Consider the following 20638-nt stretch of genomic DNA (forward strand, 5'->3'; position numbering starts at 1 on the left):
AGTGGGAAGAATGTTCCTTACATTGGAGATCAGTGGGAAGAATCCTATCTATAAGGGTGACTTTTTTCCCAATGTGCTGCAATGTAAGAGACATTCTTCCCACTGACCATCACACTAATATACTGTGAGCTGTGTATATAGTAATTATAGAATGGATTCCCTGAAGACCTGAAACTTATTTTAAATGGCTCCTCCATAGTAAAATGATCCAGAATGATTGTTCTAGGTTCTTGTATTCCTGTCCCGGTGTACATTGCTTTAATATCAAGCAACCTGCGTTCTGCAAAACAGCCACCAGGGGACGCGTTGCTCCATGTGATTCACAATTATCACATGTCAAATTGGTCTTTTCTTGCTATTAACGAGTTAATGCCTCAGCTTCGGCGTCTGCTTTCTGATTGGGTTGTGTGCACATGACGTCAGGCGGTGTTCCTTTACGATTGGTTCGCAAAGCTGCCGTTCTTTCAGCCCGGTGTACCTTGCCCGGGTCAGGGGATTCTCCAGAGGTATCGTACGAGAGTGCCTGAAGATGGAGTTATCCTACCAGGCCATCAAGAGCGCATCCCAGAGCAGAGAGGCGGTAAGACGAGATATGGGCACCATCTCTCTTCTATTGGTCCTGTGGCGCGAAATCGGGGAATGAATGGCTTTCTGGTTGCTATAGTTACTGTCTTAAGGTTGCCGTGGAAACAATCCACGCGCCCCTGGCATTGACGCATGCGCAGTGCTGTCTCTGTGTGTGTGTGTGTATATATATATATATATATATATATATATATATATATATATATATATATATATATATATAGCTCCATTATTGTAATAACCTGATATCTGGGTTTAGTTGCTTATTGTCCTCATCTAATCTGAATCTGAATCATTAATGATTGTTGGGTGTCAGCCTCAAATGGGGGTTCACTGTCAGTCAAGAATGTTTGGTATTAGTTTCCAAAAGCTTATGACCATGAAGTACAAATAACTGTCGCAGGTCGGGGTTTACCGCCCCCAATGACCATCAAATTTGAGTGAGTGTTGGGTGTTCTTTATTGGAGGTTTACCATGAGTAACAATTGACTTTTAGGTGTCATTCCCAGATGGGGGTTTGAGCGATGAGTGACTGTTGGGTGTTAGTAATAGATGACCATGAGTCATAAGTGATTGTTGGGTGGGTGTCAGTCCCCGGGGCAGGGGTTTTCCATCAGTCAATAATGACTGTTGGGTTTTGGTCCCCATTGATGGTTGGTTGTCAATCACAAGTGAATTTTGGGTGTCAGTTCTATGGGGGGGTTTCTTTGAGTACCCAGTGACTGTTGGGCATCCTTCTTGAATGGGGGTTTACCATGACTCATAAAGTTTATCATAAGTTAAGTGTGACTGTTGGGTGGCAATATTGAATAAGGCTTTACATTGGGTGTCCATTCTGAATGAGGGTTGATTAGGAGTCACGAGTGCCTGTTGATTGTCAATCCTGAATGGGGGTTTACCATGAGTAATAAGTGACTGGTGGATGTCAATAATGAATAGGGGTTTAATTTAAGAGCTAAAAGGGACTGTTGGGTGTCAGTCCCCAATAGTGGTTGACCTTGACTCACTAGTAACTGTTGGATGTGTGTCTTGAATAGGACTTTACTATAAGTCACAAGTGAGTGTTGGGTGTCAATCTCCAGTGGCGGTTGATCATGAGCGCCTGTTCGGTGTCAGTCCTGGATGGGGGTTGACCTTGACTCACAAGTAACTGTTGGGTGTCAGTTTCCAGTGACGGTTGACCATGAATCACGAGTGCCTTTTCGGTGTCAGTCCTGAATGAACACCGGTGACTGCTGGGTGTCGGTCCTGGATGACGAGCCATAAGTGACTGTTGAATGTCCTTCTTTAGTGGTTTACCATGAGTCACAATAGACTGTTAGGTGTCAGTCCTGGATGGGGGTTGACCATGAGTCATAAGTGATTGTTGAGTGTCAGTCCCAGGGGGAAGGGGTTGTCCATCAGTCTGAACAGAATGACTGTTGGGTATTAGTCCCCAATGGTGGTTGGTTTTCAATTACAAGTTACTTTTGGGTATCAGTTCCAGAGGAGGGTTTTCAATGAGTCACAAGTGACTGTTGGGTGTCAAACCTGGATGGGTAGCCATGAGTGACTGTTGGTCGTCCTTCTTGAATGAGGGTTTACAATGAGTCACAATTGACTGTTGGGTGTCAGTCCTAGATAGGGGTGTACCATGAGTAATAGGTGACTGTTGAATCTCATTATGTATTATGTATTATGTATGGGGGTTTAATGTGAGATAAAAGTGACTGTTGGGTGTAAAATTTAAATAGGGCTTTAGCTTGAGTCACAAGTGACTGTTAGGTGTCCATCCTGAATGGGGATTTATTAGAAGTCAAGAGCGACTGAGGATGGTCAATCCTGGTTAGAGGTTTACCATGAGTCATAAGTCACTGTTGGGAGTCATTAATGAATGGGGGTTTAATGTGATCTAAAAGTGCCTGTTGGGTGTCAGTCCACGATGGTGCTTGACCTTGACTCACTAGTAACTGTTGGGTGTCTGTTCTGAACATGTCTTTACTATAGGTCACAAGTGAGTGTTGGGTGTCAGTTTCCAGACGGTTGACCATGGATCATGAGTGCCTGTTGGGTGTCAGTCCTGGATGGGAGTTTACTGTGAATCAGCTGTAACTGTTGGGTGTCTGTCTCTGATGATGACTGACAAGGAGTTATAAGGGACTTTTGGGTGTCAGTCCTGGATTGGAGTTTAGGAGTAACTGTTGGGTATCAGTTGCCAATAGTGGTTTACCAAGAGTCACGAGTGACTGCTGGATGTCAATGGTGACTGCTGGACTGCTGGATGTCAATGTCTCCAATGGTGATTGACCTTGACTCACTAATAACTGTTGGGGGTCTATTCTGAACTTGGCTTTACTATAGGTCACAAGTGAGTGTTGAGTGTCAGTTTCCAGTGATGGTTGACCATGAATCATGAGTGCCTGTTGGGTGTCAGTTCTGAATGGGGTCTGACCGTGACTCACGAGTAACTGGTGGATATCAGTTTCCAGTGACGGTTGACCATGAATCCCCAGTGACTGTTGGGTGTCAGTTCTGAATGGGGTCTGACCGTGACTCACGAGTAACTGGTGGATATCAGTTTCCAGTGACGGTTGACCATGAATCCCCAGTGACTGTTGGGTGTCAGTCTCTGATGATGGTTGACCAGGAGTTAAAACGATAATTTTGTTGTCGGTCCTGGATCTTTATGAGTAACTGTTGGGTATCAGTTCCCAATGCTGGTTCACCAAGAGTCATGAAGGACTGTTGGTTCCCTGTCATGGAGGAAGGGGGGATGTCCACAGGTCATGAATGACTGTCCGGTTTTTGTCCCAATGGGTGGTTAATCGTAAGTGTTGAGTCCCAGTTGGCTGTCAGTCCTAGATGGGGGTTTACCATGAGTCATCAGAGACTGTTGGGTATTAGATCAGGGTTTATTGTGGCTTTGGGTAACTGTCAGTCCAGGATGGAGGTTTGTAAAATTAACGAGTGACCATTGGGTGATATTCTTAGATTGGGGTTTACCATGAATAATGAATGACCAATGAGTGTTTGTTGGGGATGTGAATGTCCATTGGCTATCAAATTGAGTTTAAAAGCTTAGTAAATGCAGATTAATACAAAAGACAGACTGGATGTGGAATAAACAACGAGTATGTAACACATTTGGGCTTTAGGGTTCGCCGCAATTATTTGCCATAGAAAAAAGTAACACAATATAAAAGTAGAGGAACAATAAACTATGTGCTAACATTACCACTAGAGGGCAGCAGAATACCAATCATTCTTCATGGCCTCCTTCTACAAACTTTGTGGCTGCTTTGTATGGGGTCATTGTATTTGTATTCATGTTACAATGTATCCAGGCTACAAGAACAAACTTGTATTGTGTTCTCAGACTGTCTGAGGCTCTGGTAATCCCTGTCCTGTGTAAATGTTTTTTTTTCACTATTAAAACTGACATATCAGCTCCTTCTGCATACCCTCACCTTGTGACTGGGTACAAAGTTACAATTTGCAATCTGATCACTGGAAGGAACAGTAGGCCATTTCACCTGTATGAGAATATGGAAATGATTCCTTTATGGTCCAATATGTTCCCATATGTGATATACAAAACCCACTCTCTCTGCACCTCCTTCTAATGACTTCGTCACTCATAACCTCCTCACACCCATGGATCCAAGACTTTTCTAGAGCTGCCCCGACTCTCTGGAATGGTCTTCCTCGTCCTATTCGGCTTGCTCCTACGTTCTGCTCATTTAAAGACCTCAAAACCCAACGCTTTAACCTCACCTACCCGTCTTCTTCTGTCTCTTAAACCCTCACTACTCACCCACCATTCCATATCTCTCCTCCTATTGTGTGATACTTCCCTCACCTCCTAGATTGTAAGCTCTTTGGGGGAGAGTCCTCTCCTTCTCCTGTGTCACTTTCTGTATTCTTCGTTATTTAATGTACAGCTCTGTGTAATATGTTGGCGCTATATAAATCCTGTTTATTATAAATATTCACAATATTTCCCCTTTAAATAGCCTTGGATACTTGTGATGGAGAAACATCTCATTAGGCTAATCCACTTAATAAGCATTGCTCATTTATAGAAGCACTTAACAGTTTTAATTGCTTTTTAAAATGGATTCTTTCCCGGCCTGTGTGTTTTTTTTTTTTCAGCATGTTCTAATTATTTGTAGAGCAGTTGGGTTTAATGAAAGTGTTTTCAGTCATTAGTTTTTAAACATTTCTATGTTAGTTAACATTCACAGATTTCCACATCTATTTGCATGCTAATAATTACAGCCCATCTCCTTTCCATGGCCATTAGGCACTGTGATTACACTGTAGCTACAATCAGATTTACATTTCTGCAGATTTTCTGGCACAACATGGAAAAACCTGCAAATGGATTTTGTGCCAACACTGAACCTGAGGAAGATAGAAAAGACAGAAATGAAAGCAGCTCTGTGTTCAGCAATACAACGTGGAATGGCTGACCCTGAATGTGACGGGTATTGGTCTCCTAATATTGTAATGTACAGCAGAGCTCAGCCTGGGAAGGGGAGAAGCAGCACAAAGAGGCAATTGGTTGTGCTTATTAGTCTGCTGCTTCTCTTTTCATTGTCCAGGCATTTGCAAGACCTGTAAATATTACTTAGAGCTGATGTTTAGTAATGAAATGAATAATTAAACCTTTGTTCTTTCCATATCTTATTGTAGACTATTTTAGACATTATCATTAGATCTCTATGCTTTTCTATGCAATGCAGACAGATCTGGTTGAAGGAGCCAACAGGGTGCTGTGCATAGCTTTCTGGAAACAGCTTGCTGAGTTTTTATACCAGAATGAAAGGGGTAGTCAGGGATATTTAGGCTGGGGGAAAGGTCTAGATAATGCTGGATGCAGCCAGTAAATGAGGTGGGATCTATTTGACTTGCTGCAGCTTCTAATGAACATTATGAGAAGCTCACAGTGTGCAGTGAAATCAGAGCAAGACATTTAAGTGCAGGAAAAAAGTCAGTACAACTGTTCAAGACTGAAGGGAAGACTGGAGGAAAGATTTAACTTAATCACTTTGACATTTATCACATTTCTTATTATCTTTCTATAGAAGAAATGCTTTACCAGGATGGCATGGTGACTTTGTTACATCTGAAATCTGGGTTGCCTCTGAACTCCTAAATGATTGCTGGCAATTAAAAAAACTGCCTTCTTTTTAGTGAAGTTCCTCTCTCTTCTGCACAGAGGTCCCTCGGGGGTTGTCCATGGGAGATGGACACTTCCTATTGGCTGAACCACACCAGGGTCCTCTCATGACTCAGAGTGTGAAGGTCAATTTTCTATTACTATCACATGTTCACATTTGTTTTATTTTACAGGATGAGCTGCGGACAGAAGCCAGAAGGAAGAACCTTCTGATCCTTATTATGCATTACCTTATGCAGGAAGGGTGAGTACAGACTATATGTCACTATACTGCTAACTGCTAACTGCTTTGACTCTGGAGGCTGGTAGGCTGATTTTAATTGATTTTAACCCCAGAAATGAACTAATCTTATGTACACATAATACTATTACTAATAAATGTTGTATAGAATAGGGGGAAGGTTTAGGTAGGTGAGTAAAAAATAAAAGAGGGATTCATATCAGTAAATCCTCATGTTCAGTAAATACTATGATCTTATGTATACTATGTTTTATGTTACCAGAATGCAAAATTTTTTGGTAGAGATTCGTGGAAATGATTTAGATAGAAGATGAACATAAAGTAAATTATATAATTTGATATATACAGTATATTTACATACATATACATTTATATGTCTACATTTACTTTAACTTGGCTATTGTATGTTTTATTCCAGGTACGTAGACACAGCAAACACCCTGGAACAGGAAGCCAAACTAAGCCTGAGACGCTTTGAAGTTTGTGACAACATTGATCTAGAGACCATTTTATTGGAATACGAGAGCTATTATTTTATTAAATTCCAGAAGTATCCAAAGATCACCAAGAAGACAGCAGATAGTGGTAAGTTCCAGAAATCTATATCACGGGATACTTTGTATACTTTTTTTATACCTGTGCCCTTGTCTACATGGACAGCAGCAGTTGCAGTGTGGCTGCCATCTTCCTTAACTGTAACTTTCCCTAGCGGCAAGTGCTTACCACAACGTAAATTAGAGCATGCTCTAATTCATTAAGGGGTCAAATATTTTCCACTGGGGGGGCTGAAGGAACAAGAAATAATAAAAAATACACTTCCTCTGACTTCTTGTCTGGTGAGATTTGGTGTTTTCAGTACTGTGCTAACCAGTGTTCTCCTTGCTGGAGAAGAAGCTGTACCTGAGGACCTGCAGTGTAAAGATCTCCCTGCTTCTACCTCATTCCACAGGCTTTTAAACAGACTCTGTCTTGCAGGAACAGGGGCAAACTTCTGCAGTTATGATGTGCAGGTGCACATATCTTCAGCACCTGAATCTCAAGTTGACCAAACAAAGCTTCAACACTTCGTGAAAGTCTTGGAGCTTGTCTGCCCCTTCCTATGTCCTGTACATTCCATTTTACCTGTCAGGGTTTTACTTGGCAGACTGGCCTTAGTTCTGATCATGTAGTTTTTCTAAATTGCCCTTTTGATTAAGTCTCTTGAAATGGTTACTTTGTTTATAGATGTTCAGCCCGCCAAAGGAAGAATGCATTTCCCCCCAGTGATCAAACTGCAGTATTGTAACTGTGTTGCAGGTCAGGGCAGCTGTGGGGGCTGATCTGTCAAATATGTGTGTACACGGCCAAGCCAACCCTGCATTTACATGACTGTGCTACTTCTGAGCCAACATCTAGGTCCGGGAAGTAGACAGTGACCCTGGATGATGACAAACTTGGATCTCTTCCCCGAGAGATAAAAAGCAGATGGAGGCATTGGGGGGTGGGGAGTACTTTATTCTTTCTGAGTAAGACCTTAAAAAGTTATATTTACAAATTTTTTGATAAGCTTGCACTAGACAGGAAACATATCTGATGCTATTTCCACTACTTACATGAATTACATATAAATTTACCATTTATTTATATTATTTTTACATTTACAGACAGTAAACTTTACTCAAAGCCAAGGAGTGGAGGAAAACTAAGAAGGTAACTGTCGTAATTATCTATGTCCTAGGAGAGAGAGATCGCTTTTCCACTGCAGCATCAAAACGTTTTCACCATGTAAAGTTCTGTCTGCAATAAATTGTATATATGTGAATTTCCCCTGTGTGTATATCACATTGATGTCTGTAGACTCTGGGAACAGTAATTATATAGTTGTCAGGAGCTGAAACGTACAGGTAGTCCCCGGGTTACATATGAGATGGGGACTGTAGGTTTGTTCTTAAGTTGAATTTTTATGTAAGTCAGAACAATCCTCTTTATGAGTTAATCACAAACAAAGCAAGGAAAACAAAAACCTTATGGAGCCTAGACATTCATTAACTTCTGGAGCAAGTTGTGCTTTGATATGCAAAAAAAAAGGAAATGACTACAGAGTCTTGTCTTGGTCATTAAGGAGTTACAAGATGTTACAGATCAGCTCAGTTCTTAAGATCACCCACAACCTTAGCTGTGTTTAGCAAAAGATTTCTTCTGCAAGTCATGCAATCTGCCCCCTCAAAGCCTCTGTCCTGCACACAAGAAGCAGGGAAGCCCCGTTCCTTCATATCTAGGAATTGACCTTATGTCGGATGTCCTTAACTCGGGGACTACCTCTATATGTAGATCCCTACAATGGTAGTCGTACACTGAGCAATGCCAACATCCACCACTCCAGATTTTGCAGTTCCGAAGCTAAGCCATTGTAGGGAAATGAAGCAGGGGTAAGTTAGATGGTAACTGGCCAAAAAATACTTGTGAGCAGATAGAGTTTATGTTAAATGGCAGAGTATTTTGTACATAATGGACAGAGTCATGTAATAAGGTTTGTATTCTACAAATTCATAGCAGATATGTTACATTGTAATATTTCATTCCTCAGAACAGCCAGTAATATTTCTCAGGGTCTTCCAAGAATCACCAATCATAACATTGTACAACGTCCTGTATCCCGGACTAACCCCCGAACGGCAGACAGACCACCCAAAGGAGATAATCCCAGACAGGTGAGTAGATGAATATTACGACGTGTTGGTCTACTGTATATCATTTCAGTGACAACTGTCTATGACTGACCATGCACAGGTTATAGTACCTGTTCCATGAAGCAGTCCATCTTATCACTTCATGGAATTAACCATAAGGCCATTCTTGGTATCTAAATGTAATTAACCAATGGATATTGACTGTAACACCAAAAGAACCTTGATTGGTTAGGTCATAGCATGCACATATAGACTTATCTTCATTCATAACTATAATTGATTACAAGGAATCAATACTAAAGAATTGGTTGCTGTACATAATAGTAAAATTGACTGATTAGCAATGTTTCACATTGATATTGAACAAGTTGATCATATTAATAATAGGTCAGAATAATACTTGGCTAACTTTAGACTGAACTTCATCTACACAACAGGACACAGATGCCTAATTTTTTTTTTCAATTCAACATTTTTCAGGAAAATGGCAGCCGCAGCCCAGCAGAAGCTGAGATCACCCTAAATGGTTCTGCCATAAACAGAAACGGTGGCGAAGGTGCTGTACACAAGAGGGTCAGTGTCATTCTACATTATGTGTATAATACAACTATAAAGGACTTCCCAGGGCACCATGGGCTTTTCTATTTTTGAAAGTACCAGCTATGATTCAGGCTGATTTCTGACCGAATCTTGCGTCTGAATAGGGGGTATAGAGGAGTCACTGATCTGATTCATTGAGCTGATTTATTAAAGTTTTCCAAGACTGGAGAGAATACACTTTCATCATTGAAGCTGGGTGATCCAGCAAACCCGGAATGGATCTGGTCCAGGATTCAAAACATTTGCTAGCAAATAGCAAATAACTTTGTAGAAACCCATTTCAGGTTTGCTGGATCATCCATCTTCACTGCTGAAAGTGTATCCTCTCCAGCCATGGAGAGCTTTAATAAATTAGGCACATTCACTCATTGGCCCTGATTTAATAAAGCTCTCCAAGGCTGGAGAGAATGCACTTTCACCAGTGACGCTGGGTGATCCAGCATACCTGTAATGGATTTCCTAAAAGTCATTGTCTATTTGTTAGCAAATGTTTTAAATTTTGGACCAGATCCATTCCATTCTCTCCAGAATTGGAGTGCTTTAATAAATTGGGCTCATTGTGTGTAAATATCAGTATGAGCTATTGCATTTGGTCAACAAGAGGCTTTTTTAAAAAAGCTAAGAATGACCTGAAAAAAATAAATCTGGTTGTACATGAAATTATAAAAAATGTATATCTACACAAATAAACAAAAATAGTTGGGTCAAGGAAGGACATGTGGTAAACCAGTTTCAGAGTAATAGGCACCCCACATTCATCTATGTGTGCTGGGGGATAAGGTTAGCCCACTTGGTTAGATCCCACAGAAGAGATTTTGTAGTACAAATTACCTACACATGGGGCAGAACAAATGAATGATCATAGCTTTCTGGAAGGGGCTATTGGAAGGCACTGACACTTTGACCTCAATGGGTAAGGTGAAGGTGTCTCATTAAGGTCGTTTTATGTCATTAATTGTAAGCTCTTCGGGTCAGGGTCCTCTGCTCCTCCTGTGTCACTGTCTGTATCTGTCTGTCATTTGCAACCCCTATTTAATGTACAGTCCTGCATAATATGTTGGTGCTATTTAAATACTGTTTATTATTAATCATAATCATAATAATAATTTTATTAATCATAATAATAATAATTATTATGTCATTTACCACCATGTTTCTCTTATTCAATTCAACAGGGACAGATCATTGATTTTCGTAGCATGATACAAGATGCGATTAAAGGGGCATCTAATGAAATTGCCTTGAACAGTTTGAATTACAATCCAGACCCCTCGGTGAGTTGCAGAATTTATAGAGAAGACGACCTATGTTATTCCAGTTAGTTACCCCCTTGTATTGTGTGATGAGGTACCCTGTTATCCCTGGGCATCATCATAGACAGTAAATAATCTAATCCCCACCTCTGACCCCATCTAAATGATTTTCTCTAATTGGGGTGCAGTGGGGTTGCATTAACTGTGGCCAGTCAATAGAAAGTAAAGAAATATTTGCCAATACTTGGTTTTGTGTAAAAGTGGTGATATTAACATAGGGCTGTTATATTGGGTGTCGAGAAGTGTCTATTGGCCCTTTAATAAAATACAGCCTACATACACTAGCAGGTAAATTTATGTAAAAGGACAGGTGTGGGTGAATTTGGACCTTTGCTGGTGACATAAGCTTGACATAAATACGATAGGCTACTATGTACTATGTACTCTGCAACATTTAGTATTTGATACCATTGTTTTCATTGTGACTCATAAGGTCTGATTCATTTAACCTCTCTTTAAGCTGGAGACAATACACTTTGTTTTCAGTGAACCTGGATCTTGTCCAAGATTCAAAACATTTGCTAGCAAATTAAGAAATCCATTCCAGGTTTGCTGGATCACCCAAATTCACTAATGAAAGTGTATCCTCTCCAGCCTTGGAGTGCTTTAATAGGTCAGGCCCAAAGTGTCTGCTTATAGTCAGCTTGCAGAAAGGAATGCCACAGGTTCACTTTAAAGATCAGGTCATGCACACTTATTTTTTGAAATGCTACAGAGTTGCACCTTTTTTATTATGCTGTTGCTTTATATTACCATATCATGGATTTATAGACTATGTCATGAAATGATTCATACAAGTATGTAGTGTGTAAAATTGGTGAACAAATTTATTTATTTATTCCTTTTTTGTGTTTTTCCCCCAGGAACGTTTACTGAAACCAGTCAGTGCATTTATTGGGGCCAGTAGTGAGATGAGAGAGCTGGCAGCAGTGATCAGCAGGGTAAGTACATACAGAATCCTTCATCATAAATATATCTTCAAGAATTGCTGCCAACCATTTATCCTCATGAAAAGATGAGCTTTTGAATTATGTGCAAAATCAATCAAAGCTCCATTTCTGGAATCTAGGCTGCTTGTCTACAAACAATAATTACTTTGTATTGGCTGACATCTTTGTGTGGATCTTTTTGGAGCATTTGATAGTAATTGGGGTTCCAGGTGGTTGTGGTGCCTCTGTATGTGGTACATCTCATAGTCTCATGGTCCAACCCCTCTTAACTAATTACTGATATAAAAAAACAAGCCTAATGTGCTAATATCATAATCTGCTGAGTGCTACAACCTTCTGAAACCTTTCCGCTGCTTTAACCTCCCTGGCGGTATGAATACAAAGTATTTTTAAATGTAAAAGCAGTACATTTAAAATACCTAGTATTTCAAATTTCCCACCTGGTCCTACCTCCCAGCCGCACAGTCCTGCCCTCTAGCCACATGCTTGCGAGCAGATGCCCGGCTGGCATTTGCTTCCCCTGGCCTCATGTCCCCAATGTTCACACGCCGGGAAAGAAGATTCCGGGCACCGCTGGAGGATGCCACTGGAACGTGGGAACCAAGTAGAACTTTTAAATTCAACCCTGAATGTGGCTCAGGGTTAGGCGAAGCTGTCGTTTACTAGAAAGAATTTACCAAACTGTGCAAGGTATGACTAGTGGGAGGAAGCAGTGGGGTGACATGGCTATAATACTAGGAGAAGAGGCTTCGTCATACATTGGACATGGATTCTGAGCTCCTTTCAGGGACAGTTAGTGACAAGACAATAGACTTTGTGCAGCGCTATGTATTATGTTGGCGCTATATAAATACTAGTAAATAATATAAATAAATATATATTATATATATATATATATATATATCCATGTGTGTGTGTGTATGTATGTATATATATATATATATATATAAATCACATTGCTGACTCACAATGTATTATCACCTAAGCACATAAAGTGTATTACTGGCAGAGTCACCAGGTAAACCGCTTTAAAAAAAACAAACAAATGCAGCCACAAAATCTAAGGACTGGTAAGTTACAATTATGGTTGGTTTTGGTTTTGCATAGGCTTTAATAGCTAGAACAGTGTTTACCAACCAGGGTTCCTCCAGAAGTTACTATGGGTTTTTTAAGCAATGAGCAATTTGTACCTCTCAGGTCAATTTAAGTGACACCAATGATCTTTTTAGCTATTGGTAAGAGTGATATTCCTCCCAGTGGCCAGCAATGTTAGAGGAATTCTCCCTACTGATCACCACACTAATGTACTGTGTATATAATAGTTATAGAAGGGGTTCGCTGAAGACCTGAAAGAGATTTCTAGGGGTTCCCCATGTTAAATAAAATTGAGAAACACTGGTCTAGAATATGTACATAAGGTATCATGTGGCTCACCTACCCTCCTGCTGTATGGGAAATACCAAACTTACCTTCCATGACACCTTGATAAGTATTTCTGCACTGCACACAAATCACCAGGCCAGGTTACTCTGCTCATCTTGAAAAGTCGCCAACCGCCACAAACCATTTTCTTCAGCTAAAGCAACTTCTACAAAACTGAAATGGAAAATTTGAAAAAACATTAAATTGTTAAAAAAAAAAATCTGCTTTTTTAAGTAATATTAATGCAGAATATCAATTGAAAATTGATTGGCCGATGTGTTAATTGGCTAGCTATCATATTGAAATTAAAATCACTTTTCATGTTACGATCAATACTTAAAAAAAATTAAGAAAATTATTGTACTTCAGATCAGTGATTGAACAAGTGGATAGTTTATAGAACGCATGCAGCCAATAACAAGGATCAATTTAAATCATTGTCTCGATCATGATATTATTTAGTTAAAACCTGCATACAATCTAATATATTGTAATTGAAGTGTGTTGGTCTTTCTGCAGGATATTTATTTACAAAACCCAAACGTAAGGTGGGATGACATGATTGGGCTCGATGCTGCAAAGCGACTTGTGAAAGAGGCTGTGGTCTACCCTATACGGGTGAGTAAAGACTTGGCTTTAATGTTATTCAGGATGTTGTTTCATGATGAAGCATGGCACATTCTGTAAATACAGCCAATAATGGGGGGAAAATAGCTCGGACCTGTGTTTGCTTTATACTAGCAAATATTCTATACTAACTTTATTCCTTTGTATATATATTCTGTTGATAATATATTATTATACCGTATGTTTCTTATTTTTCTTTGCAGTACCCACAGCTATTTACTGGAATCCTGTCCCCTTGGAAAGGACTTTTGCTGTATGGGCCTCCAGGTAAATGTAATGGGTGCTTTACATTTATAGATTGTGGGCAGCCACCTATAGGTGTGGATGTTTCTGCCCAACTTGTGGTGTTTCTTATTATAAAACTATTGGCAGGTAGGGACACCTATTGGCAGGAAGTGAAATAAATCATAGCTGTGGGCAGCACGGTGGCTCGGAGGTTAGCCACGGAGGTTGGTCTTTGCAGCCCTAGTTCCCAGGTTCAAATCTCGTCCAGGACACTATCTGCATGGAGTTTGCATGGGTTTAACACATGCAGTTAGTTTAATTGGTTTCCCCCTAACAAAATGACCTTAGACTGTGTTAAAGACATATGACTATAGTAGGGACATTAGATTGGGACCCCTTTGAGGGACAGCCAGTGACATGACTATGGACTTTGTACTGCGCTGCGTAATATGTTGATACAATATAAATACTGTGTAATATTATTAGGTAATTTGTATGAATACACAAAAATGTATATGTATATTCTTCTGTAAATCAAATCATATCATTTTATTTGAAATGGTCAATGCTGCAAGAAGTTATCCTTTAGAGTGCATGTCTGGGCAAAAGCTTCCAACGCTGTCCCTTCTGCACTGAAATTACCGCAGTGGTGTCAGTCCTGCCCACTTCTTTAATATGTTCTTTAAAACATATCGCCTCACCTTCTGTCCATAATAAAGGGAGTGTTCTGCAGTCCAGAGAGGAGAACTCAGGCAGGGCTAACTATGCTACTTTTTGGAACTGCAGATGCAAGGTTCTACAGTAAATTAGGGGACTAATGTACTAATTAATATTATTTTCATGTTTAGCGCGTTTCGCCTGTAGGCTTTATCAGGGAATGCGTAGAGACCATCAAAGCAACTGCATAACAGAATACAGTAATATATAAATGTATCATCAGGGAGCACAAATACCTATATGAGCATATTTTGTGAAGTTTTGAATCTTTTGAACTTTATTTATATACATCCTATTCTCTTTTCTACTAGAAAGAGACTTGATAGATCCTACATGTATATATATGTTCTGTGTTTATCAAAAGAAGAACGGTGCTTATGTCATGTATTTCTGCTCTCTGATGATACATTTATACGTTGACATTGATATTTTACTGTACTCTGTTATGCAGTTGCTTTGATGGTCTCTTCGTATCCCCTGATGAAGCCTACTGCCAAAACCCTTTGGGAATGTGACATCAAGCATTTTCACCTTATACCATCTGGTTAGGCAACCAATTGTCTAGTAACTAAGGCAAACCCCTATAGGAATCTACATGGGGAAGCCTTGTTTGTAAATGATACACGGTTGATGCACATTGGTTCTAATAATTTTTATGATCAATTATACACTAAATTGTATGCAAAATACAACTTTGACATTTGCCACTTGACACCCCAGTCTTAGTCTGTTCTTTAGTTGTCATGCTTTCCCATGGGGGTCGCAATTATACTCCAAGCAAAGTAGGAATGGTTACACTTTCTAATTGTTATTATCTGTTATCTTTAGTTTCTTTTATGTAAGCCCAAAAACTTTATTATATTATATTGTCAATATATCATAATCCCTCAACTCCTGCAGGAGAGATGAGGATCTTAAAGTTGAAACATGGCCTGACACCTGGTCTCCGACAGGGAGAGAATACAAGCAAATGATTATTAACTAATCTTTGAGTGGTAAGGCTGTATTATTATAACTAATCAGGAGTGGAGGTCCATAATATTACACTTACCAACTGGTTCTGTTCAAGCACAAACATTTTTAAACTCTTTAAAGTAAGAGATTGACGCCTATTGTTGTGTTCTAGGTACTGGGAAGACTTTGCTCGCCAAAGCAGTGGCCACAGAATGCAACACAACATTTTTTAACATTTCTGCTTCTACCATCGTCAGCAAGTGGAGGGGAGACTCAGAGAAGCTTGTAAGGGTAAGAAGCAGCTTAATTCTGAAGATTTTTTACACTACTTATACATACTACTTATACATAGTTCAACCTTAACGGTACCATTGTACTGTAATTCCACAACAAGCAGTGTGGATAAGGTACAGAAGGGCAGAATGAAGCTAAAGTCAATAACACAAGGTCATATGGTCAATCTAGCAGGAGGATAATTCAAAACTAGACTTAGAAATTATTATTTAATTGAAGGAGCTGTTGAACCTTGCAGCAGTTGTGCAGCAAAGGCAGTAATTCATTCTTCAGTCCTTGATTGGGGCAAATATTCAATAAAAAGAGGTAGACCCAATAGCCCTGGTTTATTAAAGCTTTCCAAGGCTGGAGAAGATACACTTTCATTGGTGAAGCTGAACGATCAACCAATCTGGAATGGATTTCTCAAAAGTAAGTTACTATTTGTTAGCAAATGTTTAAAATCCTGGACTGGATCCATTCTAGGTTTGTTGGATCACAGAGCTTCATTGAAGAAAGTGTATCCTCTCTCCAGCCATGGAGAGCTTTAATAAATCAGACCCAATGCACCATTTGGATAACATTTTCTTGTCAATCTTTATATTTCATTTTGCGAAAGTTGAAATCTTTGTCCTATCAGGAAGATTTTACCCCACTACTTGCCAAAATACAGAACAGGAATTTAACAAATATGCATTTATCACAAAGATCCTCTATGGTGCTATAAAAATAAAAAGTTGTATTTAAAAACCCAGGCAATACAGATAAAACTGCAGATGTATATTATACCTTGAATTATGTATATACAGATGGTTCAGCCATTAAATGCAACCATACCACGATACAATAGGAGAGATGGTTGTGCTCATTCCAGCTTACAATCTAAGGAGATATAGGGTGGACCCAGAACATAATGGCGGTGGACAAGGAGGTGGGGGCAGGCAGTATGCTGTATATTGGAAATGGAAATATGTGGTTTAGCTTAATGAAATTATGGTAAGATAACCAGTTATATGCCTCGTAACTTGTGTATTTACATAGTTGTACATATCATGTATACTAATACGCTGTTCAACAGTCTAGTGGACATCTATGGATTCATGCTGTGGATAAGCATCTTTTTTAACACTATATATATATATATATATATATATATATATATAGATATAAATTCCTCTATGGTGCTATAAAAATAAAAAGTTGTATTTAAAAACCCAGGCAATACAGATAAAACTGCAGATGTATATTATACCTTGAATTATGTATATGCAGATGGTTCAGCCATTAAATGCAACCATACCACGATACAATAGGAGAGATGGTTGTGCTCATTCCAGCTTACAATCTAAGGAGATATAGGGGGACCCAGAACATAATGGCGGTGGACAAGGAGGTGGGGGCAGGCAGTATGCTGTATATTGGAAATGGAAATATGTGGTTTAGCTTAATGAAATGATGGTAAGATAACCAGTTAAATGGTCTAAATCAGATTATATATATATATGCCTCGTAACTTGTGTATTTACATAGTTGTACATATCATGTATACTAATACACTGTTCATCAGTCTAGTGGACATCTATGGATTCATGCTGTGGATAAGCATCTTCTTTAACACTATATATATATATATATATATATATATATATATATATATATATAATATAAATTTAAACCCTAATGGTTTTTCTCACACAGGTTTTATTTGAACTTGCCCGCTACCATGCCCCCTCCACCATTTTCCTGGATGAGCTGGAGTCTGTGATGAGCCAACGAGGAGCAGGGCCAGGGTAAGTAAACTTATTATAAGTAAGTGGTATATATAAGAATATATAATATAATATAAGAATAGGTGGAAAGTAGGAAGTCTCTTGACAACTCTGTTACCATCAGGCTGCCATCTTTCCAGGCATAATTTGATCAGTTTCTAATGGCCATTTCCAGGTCACATATCCAAGTCCACCTGTGCTAGGCTGCCATTGCCTATTAAATATGGTGTCTGGACATTTCAGTGCTTTCTGTCTACCCTGGAACAAGCATGCAGTAAAACTATGGGCAAGTTGATCCTCACTCAACTACTTTTCTCCCTGTTGAATGCATCTCATCGGTCTGTATGGCAGGCACCATGGTTGCTCGGAAAGTGATTCTTAGGAGGCTGTTTTCTGTTGGGGTTTGTGTTGTTTGAACACCTCTCTATAGTACTACAGGGGTGATGAAATAAAGGTACCTCCATTTATAACATCCACAGCAGATTTTACTGCAGAAACTTGTGAGATTTGTACTCCCTGCATTGCCACTTCTCCCTCCCAACAAAAAAGAGAATTATTATATCAGGACAGTGGAGATATGAAGCCTTTCCTCCTATTTTTTTTACAGAGGTGAACACGAAGGCAGCCGGCGCATGAAGACCGAGCTTCTTGTACAGATGGATGGTTTGTCTCGATCAGATGACCTCGTGTTTGTTTTAGCCGCTTCCAATCTGCCCTGGTAAGAGTCCCGGCCAGCGTTGTGTGACTACATATCCGCAGCCCCCTAAGCACAGATCAACAGAAAGGGTCTTAGTTTTGCTTAAAACATTTAAAGATTAATTGTGAGCTCTTCCTCCTCTCTTTAATGTGTATTCTTGGCCAGAAACAAAAATAATCTTTAATAAACTCAGATTTGCCATATGCCAGTATTTAAAAAGCTCCCTGTGACTTTGTAGGCCGGTTATTTACTATGTTCACAGTAAGAAGGGTTTTAACTTTCAAGTGTAAAGTACTTAAAGCTGTGCAGAGCGCAGAGTGAATGGAATCAAGGGGAAAAAAAATGCTTGGTATGTCCAACATAAGAAAGAATAGGAAAATATATTGAACCGCTCATTATACCATAACGTGAATAAGAATATAACCAATATGATTATCCAATAGAGAAGACTATATACAGTATAAAAAAGAAAAAAATATAGGGGCATGAAGTTGCAGGAAACGGGTACATGAAGGACAAATGGGAAGCAAAAAAACATAAATATTATGGTATTGAGTATAGCATTTATTGTATTAAATCCATTTTTTTTATTTTACGAATTAATGTTTTTTAACATTTTTAGTTTTTTACGTTTTTTAAGTATTTATGTTTAATATTTTTTTTTTACCTTTTTAAGTTTTGAATACTACCGCCAAATATTTTTATTGGTTTAAAGTAAAGATAGCAGAGACTTTTGATCCAGGGAACATCCTATTGCTTCATGGAATCAGGAAGGAATTTTTTCCCTGTTGGAGCAAATTGAGTTTTTTTTTGCCTTCCTCTGGATTAACTATGTTCATAGGGTTTTAAATCTAGGATATATTTACTTCCCTAGTGGTTGAACTTGATGGACTTATGTCTTTTTTCAACCTGATCTTCTATGATTTGGGGTAAATTATCGGAAATCAGAATTCAATCTCCTGTGCACATTATTTTATGAAATTACCATTTTTGTACCCAGGGAACTTGACTATGCTATGTTAAGGCGGCTAGAGAAGAGGATTCTGGTGGATCTTCCCAATAAAGAAGCACGGGAGGTCATGATCCGTCACTGGTTGCCTCCCGTAAGCAACAGTGGAGGGGTGGAGCTAAGAACTGAGCTACAGTACAGCACCCTGGGGGAGGTAAGAATACTGTGTACCCATATACATAAAAAATATATCACATATCTTATTGTATTAAGGTTATGAATGCTAAATAATGTGTGAGTGTATAATGTTCAGATACTTTTTACTACTCACACTACTTCCTCTGACAATGCGGTCATCTTCTATTTTTGGACAGAGCCAAAAATCATCCAGGATCACTTTCTACATCCTGCAATGAGGTCTGTTGGCTGTGTTCACTGATATCTGACACAGATCAGCCCCCAATATAGCTTCTCACCTTGTAATTGGGTACAGTGTTGCAGTCTAAACACTGGGAGAAGAGACACTGCAAATGCTTCTTTCTGTCTGCAGCAGACTGATGGCCTTATCTCTAGCTAGGCTAAGTCATTGGACTGAATCTTGGGCACCGTTTAGCATAAAAAGAATGTAATTGTTTTTAGAAAAATTATTTTGTTGCTATATATTGAGCGTGATTTATTAAGGCTCATGACTGGAGAAGATAGACTATCATGGGAGAACCTAGGTGATCCAGATCCAAACCTGTAATGGATTTAAAAAAAAATATTTACTCCTAGCTGGAAAATGTTTTCAATCCTGGACCAAATCCCAGGTTTGCTGTGTCACCTATGTTAGGTTTACCTATGATAGTCTATCTTCTGGAAGAGCTTTAATAAAACTGGCCCATTGTGTCAACAATATATCATTCATACCTGTAATATTACAAAAATGGTCCAATGAAATCAGACTCCATTCATATAGCAACGGATTTAGAGTTTTTTTTGTGAAAGTGGCTATATTTGTGACACAAGTCAAAAAAGTCAGCCTGTAGAATTACAATACTAACCAAACCATTCACTAGTGATTCCTTTTTTTTGCTGTGTTGCAGAGCTAGAAGCATTGGTAGAATGTAATGTGGACAGCAATTTCTACAAGCACATGCTAACTACATGCACACCTAAACCAATATAACGCCATCTTGTTTTTTCAGGAGACTGACGGTTACTCTGGATCGGACATTAAATTAGTGTGTAAGGAGGCGGCTATGAGGCCCGTGAGGAAAATATTTGATGCACTGGAGAATCATCAGCCAGGTATGTAATAAGGATTTTAGTTTTTTTAACAAACATAAAGGAATGGTTGGAGAATACCTATGTATAGCCCAATAGGTAGTTCTAGCAATCAGTATACATGTGTGAAGCATTGTATGGGATAAGTTGTCTCACACTAATATCTCACAAACACTGTCTTTAGTTTACCATTTTTATAGAACGCTCATTCCTGCATTCC

General features: G+C 39.1%; 1 protein-coding gene across 1 annotated transcript in view; it reads left to right on the forward strand.

The window, feature by feature from the left end:
• The first annotated feature begins 232 nt into the window (after nucleotides 1–232).
• KATNAL2 (katanin catalytic subunit A1 like 2) overlaps nucleotides 233–20638 on the forward strand; it is a 23327-nt gene continuing 2921 nt past the window's right edge. The window contains exons 1-15 of the mRNA XM_072416716.1: nucleotides 233–580; nucleotides 5920–5990; nucleotides 6406–6572; nucleotides 7631–7676; nucleotides 8554–8677; nucleotides 9137–9229; nucleotides 10432–10530; nucleotides 11433–11510; nucleotides 13461–13559; nucleotides 13772–13835; nucleotides 15637–15755; nucleotides 17436–17527; nucleotides 18114–18224; nucleotides 19204–19366; nucleotides 20340–20442. Of these exons, the coding sequence (XP_072272817.1) occupies nucleotides 530–580; nucleotides 5920–5990; nucleotides 6406–6572; nucleotides 7631–7676; nucleotides 8554–8677; nucleotides 9137–9229; nucleotides 10432–10530; nucleotides 11433–11510; nucleotides 13461–13559; nucleotides 13772–13835; nucleotides 15637–15755; nucleotides 17436–17527; nucleotides 18114–18224; nucleotides 19204–19366; nucleotides 20340–20442 (1480 nt within the window). The 5' untranslated portion in view covers nucleotides 233–529. The remainder of the gene's footprint in view (nucleotides 581–5919; nucleotides 5991–6405; nucleotides 6573–7630; nucleotides 7677–8553; nucleotides 8678–9136; nucleotides 9230–10431; nucleotides 10531–11432; nucleotides 11511–13460; nucleotides 13560–13771; nucleotides 13836–15636; nucleotides 15756–17435; nucleotides 17528–18113; nucleotides 18225–19203; nucleotides 19367–20339; nucleotides 20443–20638) is intronic.

The sequence above is a fragment of the Pyxicephalus adspersus genome, chromosome 6, assembly GCF_032062135.1.
Source record: "Pyxicephalus adspersus chromosome 6, UCB_Pads_2.0, whole genome shotgun sequence".
NCBI classification, from domain to species: domain Eukaryota; kingdom Metazoa; phylum Chordata; class Amphibia; order Anura; family Pyxicephalidae; genus Pyxicephalus; species Pyxicephalus adspersus.